The sequence below is a fragment of the Manacus vitellinus genome, unplaced genomic scaffold, assembly GCF_001715985.3.
Source record: "Manacus vitellinus isolate BGI_N305 unplaced genomic scaffold, ASM171598v3 scaffold_14_pilon, whole genome shotgun sequence".
Taxonomy (NCBI): domain Eukaryota; kingdom Metazoa; phylum Chordata; class Aves; order Passeriformes; family Pipridae; genus Manacus; species Manacus vitellinus.
This window is the reverse complement of record NW_021939063.1, coordinates 10,356,385-10,371,997: the sequence shown is the minus strand read 5'-3', so window position 1 is coordinate 10,371,997 and position 15,613 is coordinate 10,356,385. Positions and strand designations below refer to the sequence as shown.

The following is a 15,613-nucleotide window of genomic DNA, read 5'->3' as shown; positions in this document are numbered from 1 at the left end:
TCCAGTACTTTGTCCCATTACACAGTGAATTATATAACACCAAGGAAATACATTTACTAGAAAGCTGGGTGTATGCTCAGAAAAGCTTTTGAGACAAACAGGTCTGCTGCCCCAACCTGCATTTATCTGAAAGAAAGAGAAGTGAAGCCCTGTGAAATCTCAAGTTACCTTTTTCTCCTGAGCAGTGAGATTGGGGGTTCTCACGGGTGCATGGGGTATTCCTTTTCTCCGACCTTTGTTTTCAGGCAAAGGGTTTAGAGGAAGGCCACGACAAATTTCCTTCAAGCTGGTCATTGATGAGGAAATACAAGGAAGAAAGGCAAGGCAAACTGGAGAGGTGCAAGGAACAGGAGGTACAAGGAAGGTGCAGGCAAGCAGGATGCTCAGTGATTCAAATGCACCCCCACTCCGGGGTGATCCTGAAGAGGACAGCCTGTCCTCTGGCTTTTGCAAACAGGGCTGTCAAACATAGAGGGCAGGTGGTACAGATGACACACCTCCCCCCTCTTTGTCATGCCATTGGCTCTTCCCTCCTCACCCAAAATGAATGATTCACAGTTTTGCCGTTTACTCTCTGGGTGCTTTGTCAATTGTCACTAGAGCAAACTCAGTCCCTTTCCAAAACATCCAACTCCCCCAGTGTCCCAGTGAGAGTCATGGACCGGAGCATGAGCCTTGCCTGAGACCTCAATGATCGTATATTTACATTACTATAATTTAGGAACTAGCTAAAGTTAATAATTGTTATTCACACCACTGTTCATACACATTGTCCAGCTAAGATGGGCATTCTCTGTTTGACACCTCTAGCATGGGCTGTTCCTCAGATCTCATCAATTTGTCTTCTAGACAATAGCAGTAGTCAATGATAACAGCAAAATCTTCCCCTTAGGTGTTAAGTCTTCTTAGCTCACAGGCATGAATGGATTTTCGCAGCATTACTCTGGAAATGTACTCATTAGCACTGGTAGTGGGCTCCTCAAGACAGTCAATAATTGGAAAAACGAAGGCTTTCCATTCTATGTCAGTTTTATACCCTACAATCAACAACTAGAAAGTCTTATGGTACTGCCATTCAGGCATCACAGGTAAATGGATGTACTTAACTTTGATTTTCCACTTACCAGTGCAGCATGAACTTTGCTCTCTATTTTAGGTGGTTGTTTAAATTGCACAGCAGCTTCTTGACCTTTATTACATCTATTAAATTACAAGTGCCACAGTTTAAGCCTGGTGAAATTAACTGGGAGAAGCATTTCAGTTAGGAATGAGGCTAAAACTTGCAAATAAAAAAATACAGCATTTCCCCACAAAGGCAGCAATCAACGAGCAATGACAACAAAGCACAATTATTAAATGACAGCCTCTCATTAATGTCAGATCCGCTTTAGCTCTAGGACATCCTGCACATCCCCAGCTCCCACTGAAGATGCTCGAGTTGAAAGAACTCAGAACATCCCAGGGGAAATGAGCACACAGCAGACTCAGACCCTCTGAAGGATACTGTCATTTACAGCAGGAGAATTTTGTTTTGTAATTAAACAGTATTTTAGCTGCTTTCAAACAAAAGGCAAAGACAAAAAGGAGAGGGGAAAGCCTCCATATTTCAAAGTTTTCTGTTTGGTTTTCGTATTAAAAACATACCAAAATAGAAAAGAAAGATAAGAGTAAAGTCAAAAAATTCTGCACCAAAACCTAGCTAAATAACCCTGCCTTACATAAACATTCCCAACCCAAAGGGAAATAAATCTTTCCTTTTTCTTCTTTGTATGACCTACATTCTTCAAATCCCTCTAAGGTCTGATCCTGCACACACATGAGCACAAGAATAACCCCGTTTGCATTGGACTCCCCTCGGACCTGTTTCCTCTGTGACATGGAGCAGAAGTTATTGGCGTTATATTGATGAGAAACCTGAGGAAAGAGAGAATGAAGAAGTGGGAACATACACCCTGAATTAACTTTTGTTTCCTAGGGCTGAACACTTTCACCCCCTCATCACTACATGCTGGAGTCTCTCTGAGTCCCCAAGAGCTTTGTGTTGGAGTTACTGAGTCCAACTGCAAGGATTCTGCCAGCGCAGACATCCCAGCTTTTCCAGGCAGTCACAAGTCCCCTCGCTGCCTGGCTTGTCCCGGCTCCTGCCAGTGGTTATGGAATGAAGCTGGTGCGTGTGCCCGCTTGTACACCACGGGAGCTTTACCTGAACCCGGCCACCCTCTGTCCCCAGGCCCGGGGGTGCGAGGGCCGTGTCCCCGGGGCTCGGGGCAGGTGTCATGTGCCGGGTGGGCTGGCAGAGGGTGCTGCAGGGACAGACGGACGCGCACAGAAACACACGGACACACACGGGCTGCAGGAGGGGAGGATGCTGTTGGAAAAACAACGCCCGCGACTGAGCCCAACCAGCACCAGCCCGGCCCAAGAGGAGGTGCGGAACGGACCTAAAAAAAAACAAAAAAAAGCACATATAAAGCCCAGGAAGAAGATCACATGTTTTAATAATCCCCTTTGCAGGCAGACAGGAGCAGAGAACTGTCCGGTTAGGACCGAGAGATGTCCTACGGGCTGAAGGGAGGCAGCGACAAAACTTGCAGATAACTAACCCGCCCTCGGGAGGGCAGGACCCCCCCGCCCTAAGCCTTGCTGTAGCAGCAGGAAGGAAGGATTCTCCAGCCCCCTCTCCCTTTCCCCCTCTCGCCTGGCGCTGGGCATTGCACCTCCATCCCGGGAGAGCAGCCCCTGCCCACGCCTGCCCGCTGCCCCTCCCTGAGATCCGCAGCCCCCGCGTCGCGGTCAGGAGCCGGTCCAGCAGCAGAGACGGTCGGGGATTGCCCGGGCACCGGCCCCGGCGAGCTGGCGTTGGGTTTGTTTTCCACTCCCCTGGCGCTCGCTGTGTGAAGCAAATCCCTTGGAGGTGGGGGAGAAGCGGCTTCCGTGACAGCGGAGGGAGGAGGGAAATAAAATAAAATAAAACAAACCAAAATAAAAAGGGAGAAGAGCCAGGAAAGCACTTGCTTCTCATCATCTCTCAGGGAGCAAAGCCAACTCTGCTCTTCTTATGACCCTCTGCTGCAGGGAGCAAAGGGAGCGAAGGTACTGGGGGGCACCTCCTAACAAAGCAGGGTTCAGGCTGCCGGGACCCCCTCGCTACCCGGGGTAGCAGCAGCCTGCGGGAGGTGCGAGGAGGTAGGGAAGGTTGCCAGGGTGAACCCAGGCACAGCCAAACCGAAGCTCCACCAAAAGCAAGGAGCAGGAATGAAAGTTTCGAAATAGCATCCAAAGAAGCGCCAAGGACCGGACCGAGCAGAGCTCTCCGCCTCGCATCAGCCCTCGATGGTGCATCCGAGGCGCTGCGTCAGGGATGTGAACGTCCCCAGCCCGCTGCATGGAGAGGGGTAAAGGCACAGAAAAGCTTTGTTATTTATTTATTTATTGGAAGCAATGTATGGGTGACACCCAGAAGGCATCTGAGCCCTGAAAAAAACCAAACCACCTCTGGACCCAAAGGAGAACAAGAAGAATGAGACAGCAGCCTTGACCCCTACACTGAGAGGAAGGTGAGCAGAAAGAAAGAAAGAAAATACAGAAAAGCCATGCAAGCACCAAACCTGTAGATTACTGCAGGTCTTTTTTTGCTCCACTGAGGACAAATATTTTACTGACAACCATGCAGCATAAAGGCATCATGCTGATTGTTTTCTTGGAATATTTTATTTCTGGCCATGGGGAAGCAGGTAAGCAAAATAAATCAGTATTGCCATTCTGAAACAATTTATCCTAAATTTAACAAGGGGAAATGGGATAGAAATCAGCTCTGTTTGTTTAAAAAAAAAAAAAAGTCATCTTTGTTTTAGATTGGATTTTTACAAGGAATTCGTGTTAGTCAATATACATAAAAGCTTATTATTCCCCGCAATAAACAGCTTTACAGTTCAGTCTCCTTCCAAAGCCTTATAGGATGTACAGTTTCATAAATCCTTACAAGAAAAAAGTGTGTTAGTTTTGCAAACAAAAGAAAAGTAAGAGAAAAAGGAAGAGGTAGGTGGATTGAGATATGCTGGATGTTTGTTTTGAGGATGAAACACTGCCTTTCTAGGCAGGACAATAGTGAAATTACAACATCCTTGGATATTATCACCATAGGAATCTGAATTATTCTCTTAATGTTACTTAATATTGCATCATTAAAAATCAGAGATGCTGTTTAGGAATTCTTATTTATCCAGAACAGTCCATTCATTCATTGTATTCCCTGATTTAATAGTTAACATGCAGTGGATGGGATTAAATTAGCATTAGAGAAAAATGCATTAGGACAGAAAGAGAAGTTGATTAGTTGTGTGTGTATACGTGGGTGTACAAATATACATATGATACAGGAATGATACAGCTGCATATTTACATAGGGACCTAAAAATACCGGGATTATGATGGAGACAAATCCCTTAAAGGAAAGAAAGCAAAGCATTTTTTCTTTCTGCTGTGGTTTAATACATCTTTAAGTTTAAAAGGGTTAAGTTATGAAGGTCAGGTCAGAAAAATAAAAATAATTATTGATAAAACAACAATACATCCTCGGTGAGTTTTCCTTTGAGATAATGTCTTGGGATCTCTCTTCCTGTACAGGAAAGCATATCAGTGGTTTAAATTTCACCTGTATGCTCAGAGTATTAGGACAGGAACAACACTCTTCATGCAGTGATTTGAAAGCAAATGAAGTGCTCAGCTATCCTGCAAGCTCCAGCAGAGGCAGAGCCTGATCAAGTATATTCAGCTCAGATTATTCCCTTGCTAGAGCCCTTCTGATAACAGACATAGATTTCCATAATGGCAAGAGATTTTTTTAAAAAAAACTGAAAACAGCCCATAAATTTACACTCCTGTCATATTGCTCAGTATCCCATTTGGGGAAAAGGCTGTCTGTCACAGCATGACAGAGAATGAGGGGAGGAGTACTTGTGCCTTAGTCAAATGTCTTATTTTGGGCATTCGCTGGTTTCCCAGGCTAGGTTATAAGCTCCCTACAGGATGCATGTGTTGACACACAGCACAGAAAGGTTACAGAGATGTCTTGTAAAGTTGCTGACACTGTTGCAGAAGGCAGCCTGTTACAAAGTAGCCTAAATTTGCTCGGCATCCCATTCGCTGACTGAAAACAAATCTTCAAGGAAATGCAGCCCCCAGCCGACTGCTCGGAAAGAGAATTTGAAGGGAGGGAGTGTGTTCTGTACGGAGCTAAACTTAGTCAGAATAATAGTGTGGGACATGGTGAATAGCAGCAAAACAACTGGATATTGAAGGTGATGCTGCTAAGGACTCAATGTCCCTTTAAATAAATATTTGGTGCTTGATGAAAAGGTTGCACTATCAGCCTGTGAAAGCACAAGGATTACCTGTTCATTTTTTATTCTTTATTTAGAGCTGAGAGGTGTACAGAGAAGTATGTTTTTGGCATACTTCCTTAGCCTATACAGTAAACTCCCTTTTCAGCTCTATAGCTGATCCCTGCTGGTCAGCAGTGAAACAAATTGATGGGGCAGTTGTTTGGGGAATACATGACACATAATATTTGTGGGGAGTACAATATTTGCCTTCTGCCATCCCTGTATAGAGAAGACAGTCCAGGTTGTCAAGACTGGCTCCTTAGATCTTTAAATATAATGCCATGGGGAGAAAAAACCAACCAACCAACCAACCAACCAACCAAACCAAAACAAAAAATACCTTACTGCTTAGGCTGGAGCAGACACCTAGGGTTTATATTGTAAGATGTGACACTTGGATGATCCTTCCCCTAGTCTTATGCAGGTGGAGGACATTATTTCCTCAAACAGACTCTGTAGTGATCTGAAAACTGTTGCATATTGAGACACAGCTTGACACAGGACTGCCAACAGCTTGGGATCTTGCTTCAGCCCCAGACCTCCCCATGTGAGCAGTGGCCTGGGGAGCAGCACCTGGGCCAGCTCTCATCCCAATGGGAGCCTTGAGAAAGAGTATGTGATGGGGTCAGAAAAGGCCATTTCCACCATCAAACTTAAAATCAATTGCAGGATCCAGTTATCAGCAGGTTTTGGTTTCATCTGGTCTGAGGTTATTCAGCTCATCTGCGAGCAAAGCTGCAGGTGTTGGAGCCCACTGTTGCTCCAGAGGGGATGTGGGCAGGCAAACTGCAACTGGACACAATGGAAGAGAGCCCCGGCCTGGGACCTAATTCTTCTGTCCTTGCCTCAGGTCATGGAGGCACCTTGGTTTCACAGCATGTTCTGAACTTCACCTCTGGGGTATTTATGAAGGCTGGCTCATTAGCCCCAGTTATCAGGGCTATTTTAGTGCAGAAATACATCAGGCTACTCATATGGATGAAGACTTGCCAAACTTACTACATGTTGGTCCCAGGCAAACCAAAGGGTTGTACAGCACTTCTGTTGTAACCAGTGTTAAAGGATAAAGTCCTAGGTCTGACTAATAAAAATTTGAGTAACTCAGTTCCCCAGGGTGGTTAGCTTTAAAATAAAACTTAAAACTTTTTGGCTATTAAGAAAAAAGCTGAACAGATATATAATGTATAACAAGTGAAATCCAGGTTGGACATCCATGCTGAAACTGATCCATCAAAAACACAGCAGAAGATGCCCAAAGGTTTTACTGTTTCTCAGATCTGTGAAATTTGCTCTCCTGAGTAACTGCAGGAGAACTGAATACACAAAAACATAAATTTGCATAGGGAAAAGAAATAAAAATTCCAATTCAAATCACTCATAAAATATTAGACATCTTTCCAGTCCCATCAGCAGGCTTTTGGATAAGATGCCATACGACCTTTCTTCTGTTGGGTATCCAATGGGGGGGTGAAAAAAAAAAATGAAGCTGTTTTTAGTTAATGTCTACAATGTTCTGTTACATTACAAGGTTCTGAAGTAAGAGATCTCCATTTGTAAATGGTGTCCCAGGAATATCAATAGTATGACCTCCCTTGAACTGTATGATTTCCTAATCATCAGATAACACCATTGTTGGAACACGTGCTGAGCATGTGCCATTGACCTGCCACTTTGTGGCACAGCTCTGAGGGACTAGAAAACAAACAAATAAATTAATCATACCATTTATGGAGCCAAGCCATCCTCCATGGAGTAAAATCTAATCAACTTCATAATAACATGCAGGGCCCATGCGTAATCAAACTCTTTAGTTCTTTATGAATTATTCAGTGAGTCCTCCTGGCAGTTGGGGTAAGTTGTTTGTTTGTCTGGCTGCTGGTTCTCTTCTGCAGCGATCTCCCCTTGCTGTCCAGATTCAGCATTTTGTGTTGTTTCCACAGAATCACTGAGTGATGGACAGGCTGCACAGTCCTTGTGGCCAAGTAATGTTCTGCCAATTGATTTCTTTAAATACAAAGCTTTTAATCGACTGCAGATTTGTTTTCCAATCTCTCTCATTCTCTCAAACTCCCTTCTGCTAATTTGCACTTTGTTCTTCTCCCATTTTCCTAATGACACAGCAGTTCAGACAGGAACTGTTTATTGATGTTGCTGCATTAGCAGGCAGAGCAGATAGACGTTCTTGTGACTGCTGTTCAGGAGAACAAACATCTTTCTTTCTTTTCCAGATTCAGAAAAAAACAGCTACAAAACTCAATACAAGGCTTTATATTTCCCATTTATAGGAAACATAAAAAGCAGACATTCCCTTTTAAAAATGTTTCCCTTTTTGCTTTCTCACATTCTTGTCTGCAAAGTTTCCCCTCATACAACTTCTTAAATTTGGAACTCCAGCATCCCATTTCCTCAGTGAAAGCTTTAGTTGTGTAATCCATCAACAGAGATGGACTTCCTTTTAATTACATGGTATATGTATCCATAATCATCCATAATCCAATAGCATTTGTAACACGGATCCATTCCTGATCAAAACTAAGTAACCTGACTCTTATTCAGAACTAATGCTTGTTCAAAGCTCAGTTGTAAGACCAGTCCCACTGAAATTCTCTGGAGGCAAAGATGACACCTTTGTGCAGCACTGAGCAAAATCAGTTTATACTGAATCTACTTCAAAGACAGATATTGCTGTGCCTTCCTTATTTCTGGTAGTTTTTTTCCAAACGGTTTTGACATGAACATGAATCTAAATGTCACTCTCAAAGACATTGTTGAGGCATGCAGTGGTAGCTCATTATATATGTATAAGTATAGATTTATCTTTATTTCTAGAATTCTGCATGACTCAGTAAAATTTACCCTCCAGAGCACATAAAAATTTGGAATTTCAGATGCTCTGCAAAAAGGAGGAAGCTCTAAACAACTTCTATGGAAATCTGAGTCCCTTCTCAGGACAAAAAGACTCAGATATTGCAAGGAACCTCCTAGATAAAAGCCTCTGAACCTCCTGGTGTTCCCCTGTCACTGCACTGGGCTCAGATGGAACAAGAAGTTCACAATCAGAAAGAAATTCCATTGAAATGGCCATCAAGCAGTTGGGATGGTGTGAGGACTTGGTGGAAGATCTCCAGCAGTGCTAGGAATCACCTGCTCAGATGAAGGTGGGGAACAGAGAACAGAACCAATAGAGCCAAACATCCCCATCTTCTCTCCATTCCTCTCCAGATGACTTCTGCAAATCCTCATCTCTGTGCTGGCTGGTGGGACTGAGGAGGGGCAGCTTTCATTCCTTTGATCTGAAGACTTCCAGGTGCACGTGTAATTCAGGCACTGCTGCCCTCTAAGCTCTGCCAGTCTCCTAGGGCTTCAATTGAATACTAAAAAAAATCTTTGCCAGCAAACACACTCCAAATTACCTTAAGGGTGGCTTCCACCTGTTTCTAAGAGTAGTCAAGAGCATTTTTGGATGATCTCCTTTCTTTCTACCTGAAGTTTAAGACTACCTTACACTTTATGTAAGCTAAAATGGTACACACCTTTGGTCAATGGGATTCAGTGGACATACAATAATTCTATTTTGTGTCCTAATCCTGGGAAGCAAAATGCATGAGGTGTTTTCCAAAATAATGTCCACGTTTGACCTTTCTTTCCTGGTCTGGTAGAGATGTCACTGAAGAACTAAGGACAGAGCCAACTCAGAAACAAAACAGTGTATGTCGGACACATTTTTTCACCTTAAACTTTCCTTTTGGAAAGAGGGGTGTCAATTTGACACTTTTGTAAGTACTTTGAGTACTTCTATAAGGCCGAATTGGAGGCTCCTTTCTTTGACCTAACTTGATTTTTAAATTAATTTTACCTGAGGAAAGGCTGAACATAAATTGAGTAGGGATTTTAAAATTTTACCTAGAATGTTGAACTAATAGCTGACCTTTGAACTGCTCCTAGATTACTCAGGGTTTATGGTCATCCTATGTTTCATTGGAAGGGTCATTTCCTGTAGGACCTACAGCCAGTCATCTGACTTGTGACCTCTTGGATTAGATTTATGACCTTGCAAGGTCAGTCTTTAACTCCTTCTAGAGTGTTAAGTTGCAAAGAGGACATGGTATGTCATTAGAAATGCAGTTTTCTCCAGCATGGTAATAAGGTTTTGGAATGACCTTTAATTCCACTTCACAAGACACTATTGATTTTCAAAAAATATTGAGACTTTGTAGTTATCCCTACCTTTTCTTAATTTAGAAATAAGTAAATATATCCATTGAAGATGCCAAAAATTTGCCAATATTTGCAAACTTGGCAAACAGAATGTAGTCATCTATCTCCATGTCAAGGTATTAAAACAAAAGATAGATTTGATTTTCAGCTCTGTTATGAATTAATAACTCCCCCTGATCTTATTAGGAGCAGTAGAAACTCAACACTCAGCTGTAGAAATACATGCTTTCTTTATGTGTTTTTATGTGTAATTAGTGTCTGTAATCTGTTGGACAAGAATCATCTCTTTTCTTAATGTATCCACAGTGTACACTCCAGTTTGACTTTGCTCTCTGATAATGATAGATGCATTGAATAGATTCAGTCAATACAGATCTTTACTAGAGTGAAAGTAAGACAACACAAGATTTCTCTGGTTAAACATAAAATTCAGTGGACCAACTGCATTTTCAACAGAAATTAAGGTTAAGCTCCATAAACATCAGTTTCTGAGTTAGGTACCAAACACAAGGACTAGATTAATTGAGAAACTGCCTCAAAACTTAGTGTGAAAAGATGAAGCAGCTCTCCTTTGAAGGTGTCCTCTTGTATGTCAGTCCCCAGATGAGGACTCCAAACATTTGTCTCGTCACCTGCATTACACCCTGAGAAGTATTTGAGAAGTTCTACTTGTTGTGTTTCTTTTGCCCTTCTTTCAGACCCCACAAGACCGCGAGCCTTCCGCTGCAATGGCCGTGCCTGCAACCCTCCGGTGGGAAACCTCGCGGCGGGGAGGACACCAGTCACCCTCACCACGTGTGGCCAGAACAGCACGGAGCTGTACTGCTCCTACCCAGACCACAGCCTCCTGCACCGCCCCTCCCGCGGCTGTGGGCAGCCTCGCTGCACCAAGTGCAACGCCAACCAGCCTGACAACTCCCACCTCCCCGCTGACATGACGGATGATTTCTTTGCAAACCCCGTCTCCTGGTGGCAGTCTGCCCAAGGGGTACACAGGGAAGAAATCCGACTGGACTTCGAAACAGAATTCTACCTGACCCACGTCATTGCCGTGTTCAAGTCACCTCGCCCAGCTGCAATGGTGTTGGAAAGATCCCAGGATTACGGGCAGACTTGGAGGCCCTACAAGTATTTCTCTGTCAACTGTACAGCTACTTTTGGGCTCCAGGATGATCTCATTGAGGAAGGCTCCATGTGCACTTCCAGGTATTCAGATGCAGTGCCCTGCACCAGAGGAGAGGTAAGCAATAACTGAGGCTTGGACTAACTTTAATGTCAAACAGCTGAAGAGGGCCTGAAAACCAGAGTGCTAAAACACATACTGTGCGTATAAATTCAGAAAGGTAGCCCATCCCAAAGGGCTTTGTGTTAAGAAAATAAAGTGGAAGAAGAGGAGAAATTGTATATCAATGAAAATGAATGGAAATACTTTAACAAATTTATTTTATGAGAGCTTTGACAGAATAGGATTAACGTTGCCTAATTGTACACTGCAGATGCCAATAACTGAGCTAGAATTCCAACAAAGTAGATGTAGGGAAATACACATTTGTAGAGTCTGATTTATCCAAACCATTTTCCTACTTTAGGATGACATGAACTGCATGGTGTTTCATTTTCTTCTCCATATAAATAGTTCCTAGATGATTGAATGGTTTTAAACATATCATTCTCCTAAGTTTAATGTAATTTTTCTTGCTGGTAGTGACTGCTGATTGTATCAAGCAGGCTACAGAAATGAAACTGCTTAGAAGCAGAAAGTGGGAGTGAGCAGCCAGGCTTCACTATTCAACAGTGGGAAAAGCCCCTCCCTTGGTATGAATATTCTGTTATTAAACATATGCAAAAGGATTTTTTTAAAATAAATATACAGTTGCTCTGATAAATTCCTCTGACAAGAATATTAACTACTCTTAGTAATCAGACACTCAGTTTAGTCAAAATTCCTTTCATTCATCAATCTTGAAAGAGTTTAGATGGGAAAGAAGGTAAATATCTTGGTATCATTTTATAGAGAAGACATAATGGTACAAAGGGAGATCATAAAATATTCCTATATTCACAACAGAGGCTGGAGTCTTTTCACTTCCTTTTATTTCCTTCTCTCTTCCTTGGAGAAGTCATAATCCTTTTGGTTTCTCTGTCTGGAAGTGATCATGAAGATTCATCAGTAATACTTTGCTGCAAATTAAGCTTAGGGATGAGGTGAATGGTCCAGACAGGCTTCAAAAAATCCTGTGTTCTAGCAGTGCACTTCAAAATGTACGTGAAAAGAAACTAGTGTACTATACCCGAGACAGGGAAACAGTAGTAAGGAGAGACCAAGTTCATCTTTGTGCAACAGGCTAAGAAACATCTCTGCATATTAGAAATCTGGAACAGATCATCTGACTACTAAACTATCTTATTTCTGGGTGTAGTAATTCTGATGGTCAGTTAGGATGATTAATTTAAGTCAAAGACATCCAAATGTCTTCTGTAGAGGGATTACAATTTGCCACGTCAACATAGAATCTCAGCAAGTAATATAATTTTCCACTCTTGTGTGCCTTCCAATCAAAAATCTGGAAGTGCTTTGCAAGATCCAGTTAATGATCTTCAGCACACATACAAGGGTCCTGCTTCCATTTCACAGATTGGGAAAGAGCAGCACAAAAAGGTGAAGTGTTTTGTGGTAAAACAGGACAATTCTGGTTGAGTAAGAGACAGAATGCAGGGTCTGAGGCAAATGCCTTGGCCTTAAATGCAAAACAACTCTTCCTTCTCTAGTACAGTTTCCCTGTTGCCCTGCACTATGTTGGCTTTTGTGCTTCTTTAACCTTGGGGATTATCATTAAGACCATGTGTTGCTTCTACAACGAATCTGAGAAGTGGATGGCAGAAAATCAAATAATAAAACATTCATCCAACACAAACCTTTGTTTACAAGTGTCAAAATGATTCTGTCAACTTGGGCAGCAACTACACTGAAGTGAGTATGTGTATGCTTAATCAATCTACTCTGTGGTAGTAGATGTCAGAAAGCAATACTAATAGTAAGAACAGTCCTATATTTACAGGTTATACCCTTGCAGATCCCAAATACTTCCATGAACACGAATTGAATACATAGAGAGGTCACTTCCTCCACGGGAGGAGGTGAAGCTTTACAGCAGCGCACAGGAATCTGTATGGCAACTTGACAGAGAACAAGACAAACACTGTTTCACATCACATTAACCCAAAAGGATTGTCAAGTTCTGGACAGGCTTTACAGAGACCTCTTAATCAATCCATGTAACGTCACTATTGCAAGGGTGCAGAAGCATTAGGCTTTTCAGGTCAGCAGCATGACACAGCAGATTCTTTTGTGAATGGAAATAAAGGGAAGCAGAGTGTAGTTATTTAAAGTGATACCTGATCAGATTTGCCTGAGTGACATTGCTACTCTTACTGCAAGTCTCACAGGAGCTTTGCATCTCAGAACTGCAGCTTTACACCTCGTTTTGAAGATGTCACAAATGTCACCGGGGCACCTCCTCAAACACTGACTCAAGTGACTTGGAAGGTAGTTCTTGAACCCTCACCACTATTTTCTTCAGTGTTTTCTGTTTCTTTTTCACCTTTACTCTGACCTATCCAGAATCTACTACTGATTCTGGCTAAGCCTTGAATTGCTGAGGGGCTCACATCACAAGCTGACAGCTTCTGAAGTGATCCAAACTGTTTCAACTTAAATGCTAACCAATGCTTGAGGTAAACGCCAGTTTTCTTTACTGAGGGTGCTGAAGTAATTTCCACCACATGACACTCAGGTTTTTCTTGGGTCTTATTCATTTGGAGAAGAGACACAAGTTCCTTTTTTAACAGGGCACAAAAGGAATAAAAAAAAAGACACGGTTTACTGAGAACACTTAATTTTAAAACCCATGCTGGGACACATAATGAAACACGATTTCAGGTCAACTGGCTCCCAGAACTGAAAATGTAGGTGTGAAAGGAGAAGGTGGTAGAGCTGCAGTAACCTCCACACATCTGTAAACTGAGATACATCTCCCTGAGTCAGCACATTCTGGTGGTCCTCCAAGACCGTGAAAGTCTTTTCCTGGTAGCAGGGTAGAAACCTTAGCAGAAGAGAAAATTTTAGGAGATGAGAATGGAAGCTCATTTGGATGAGTGATGTGACAATGTCACAACAGAATATAGTGTATCAATAAGTTAAGGTATATCCCTTGTCTCTGGTAGATTGTCCCTTATTTTTCTCTGAGAGGGTCACACATCTCCATTCTATCCCAGATAAGATACAGCTGAGAGAGAAGGTGTCAGGCATTGGGGAACAACTAATGCAGGAATGCAAGGAGACTACTTTCTAATATCTCTTTTCATTTTCTTTTACTCAAGCATTTATTAAACCCATTACACCTGTTCAGATCCAGAGTACTTTTGCAGATGGAATCTACCTATCTGAGATCCTAGGATCCCCATCATTAGTTCAGGAACTAAAACCAACCCCACATTTTTAAGATCTGTTCATCTACTGTAAGTACATCTACAGGGAATACTGGTATGGAGCCTTATGCATCAACTGAGACCTTTTTTACCTACTTGTCCCTCTATCTGTTTTGCTAACTTAAAAACACTGTACTACATAGTCATAGAGCCTAAAATGAGCCTTCAGGTCAGCTAATATAAATTAAAACTCAAGCCCAAACAAAAGGAGAAATTATCACAACATTGTGCCAGATTTTAGTGTGACTTACAGTTCAAACATCCTATGGAGGAAACACGGACCAAAATGTTTGAACTTGCATCCTGACACCACGTGCACTCAAGGATCTGAGAGATTAAGAGCATATTTTTAATAAACTAGAATATCAGGAAATGGAAACAAATGTTCTCCTCCATTGAGCATGATATTTGCATGAAAGAAAGTTGTTAGCATGCAAAGTGAGGTAGAACACTGACCTGTTCATAGCCACCAGACCTAAAAGGAGACCCTTTCCCTATTGGGTCTAGCTAGGGGAAGGGAGTTTTGAATCAGAGGCTGGTTCATTTATGTGAGTGTCTGTGTGACAGATGACACCAATGAAGTGTGATATAATAAACCCATTACTGGAATTCACTGGGGGCTGGAAGAATTGTGTATGCCTGAATTAAGTAACTGGTTTCTATGGCAACATGTTAAGTGTGCCTTGCACAGAAGACCTGTTCATCCTCCGTTTTGTATCCTGTGGTGACCTCTTTAGGGACAGAAGTCCCCAGCAGTGCCTTTTGTCAAAGATGAGTGGACCCTCTTTGTAGCTAAAAGATGTTTAATCACTCTTCTAAACACACTCAGTGAATGCCAGATCAGGACATGTTGTGATGGGACACACTTCTGTCTACTCCAAAAGCCACCAGCTTGTTCAGAGAGAAGCCACAGGCAACTCTGTGGAAGGCCTTTTCTTCTGCACTGACACTGAAGGTCTCTGCTGCCTTTCTCCATCCACAGAGACTTCCTGAGCAATAGTTGTGGCAGAGTGACTGCTTGCACCCCGACACCAAACCAGGCTGGGAACAGGGCTCTGTGTGGAATGTGTGTGATACTGTTCCAAGGACCTACAATTTTTGCTGTCTTTTCTCAGGCTTTTCTTTTACTGTATTCATGCCAAACCTTTTGATAAATAGAGGGGGATCCCCTGTGTGGGGGCACACACACACACATACCTCATTAAGTGGCAACATCAATAATTCAAGAGGTCACCACTGAGGCTTCAGTGGCTTCTTAGAGTTCTGATCTCATATGGCAGAGGGGTCACTGAAAAGAAACATGCACAGCACATCACAAGGTTGAACTCCTAGTAGCTAAGATGTAAGGACAGGGTCTTGTATTGCAGTGAATTGTCCAACAGTCATCAGGACTGGCCTCTCGAAGCTGCATGATGTTCATATTATTCCAGCTTCCAGCCAGAAAGGATTCCAGGAGGGATTAGTCACTAGTGAAGGTAAGTGCCTGATTGTTATGACTAGGGCTGTCTGTTCAGCATTTCCTT

At 42.6% G+C, this 15,613-nt stretch overlaps 2 protein-coding genes across 2 annotated transcripts in view; one reads left to right on the top strand and one right to left on the bottom strand.

The window, feature by feature from the left end:
* Window positions 1-463, bottom strand: part of UROC1 (urocanate hydratase 1) — a 40,209-nt gene extending 39,746 nt beyond the window's left edge. Inside the window, exon 1 of the mRNA XM_008925285.2 lies at window positions 169-463. Coding sequence (XP_008923533.1) covers window positions 169-294 — 126 coding nt within the window. The 5' untranslated portion in view covers window positions 295-463. The remainder of the gene's footprint in view (window positions 1-168) is intronic.
* A 2,429-nt stretch (window positions 464-2,892) lies between these two features.
* The window catches only part of LOC103758974 (netrin-4), a 45,365-nt gene continuing 32,644 nt past the window's right edge, over window positions 2,893-15,613 (top strand). The window contains exons 1-2 of the mRNA XM_008925284.2: window positions 2,893-3,734; window positions 10,301-10,842. Of these exons, the coding sequence (XP_008923532.1) occupies window positions 3,668-3,734; window positions 10,301-10,842 (609 nt within the window). The 5' untranslated portion in view covers window positions 2,893-3,667. The remainder of the gene's footprint in view (window positions 3,735-10,300; window positions 10,843-15,613) is intronic.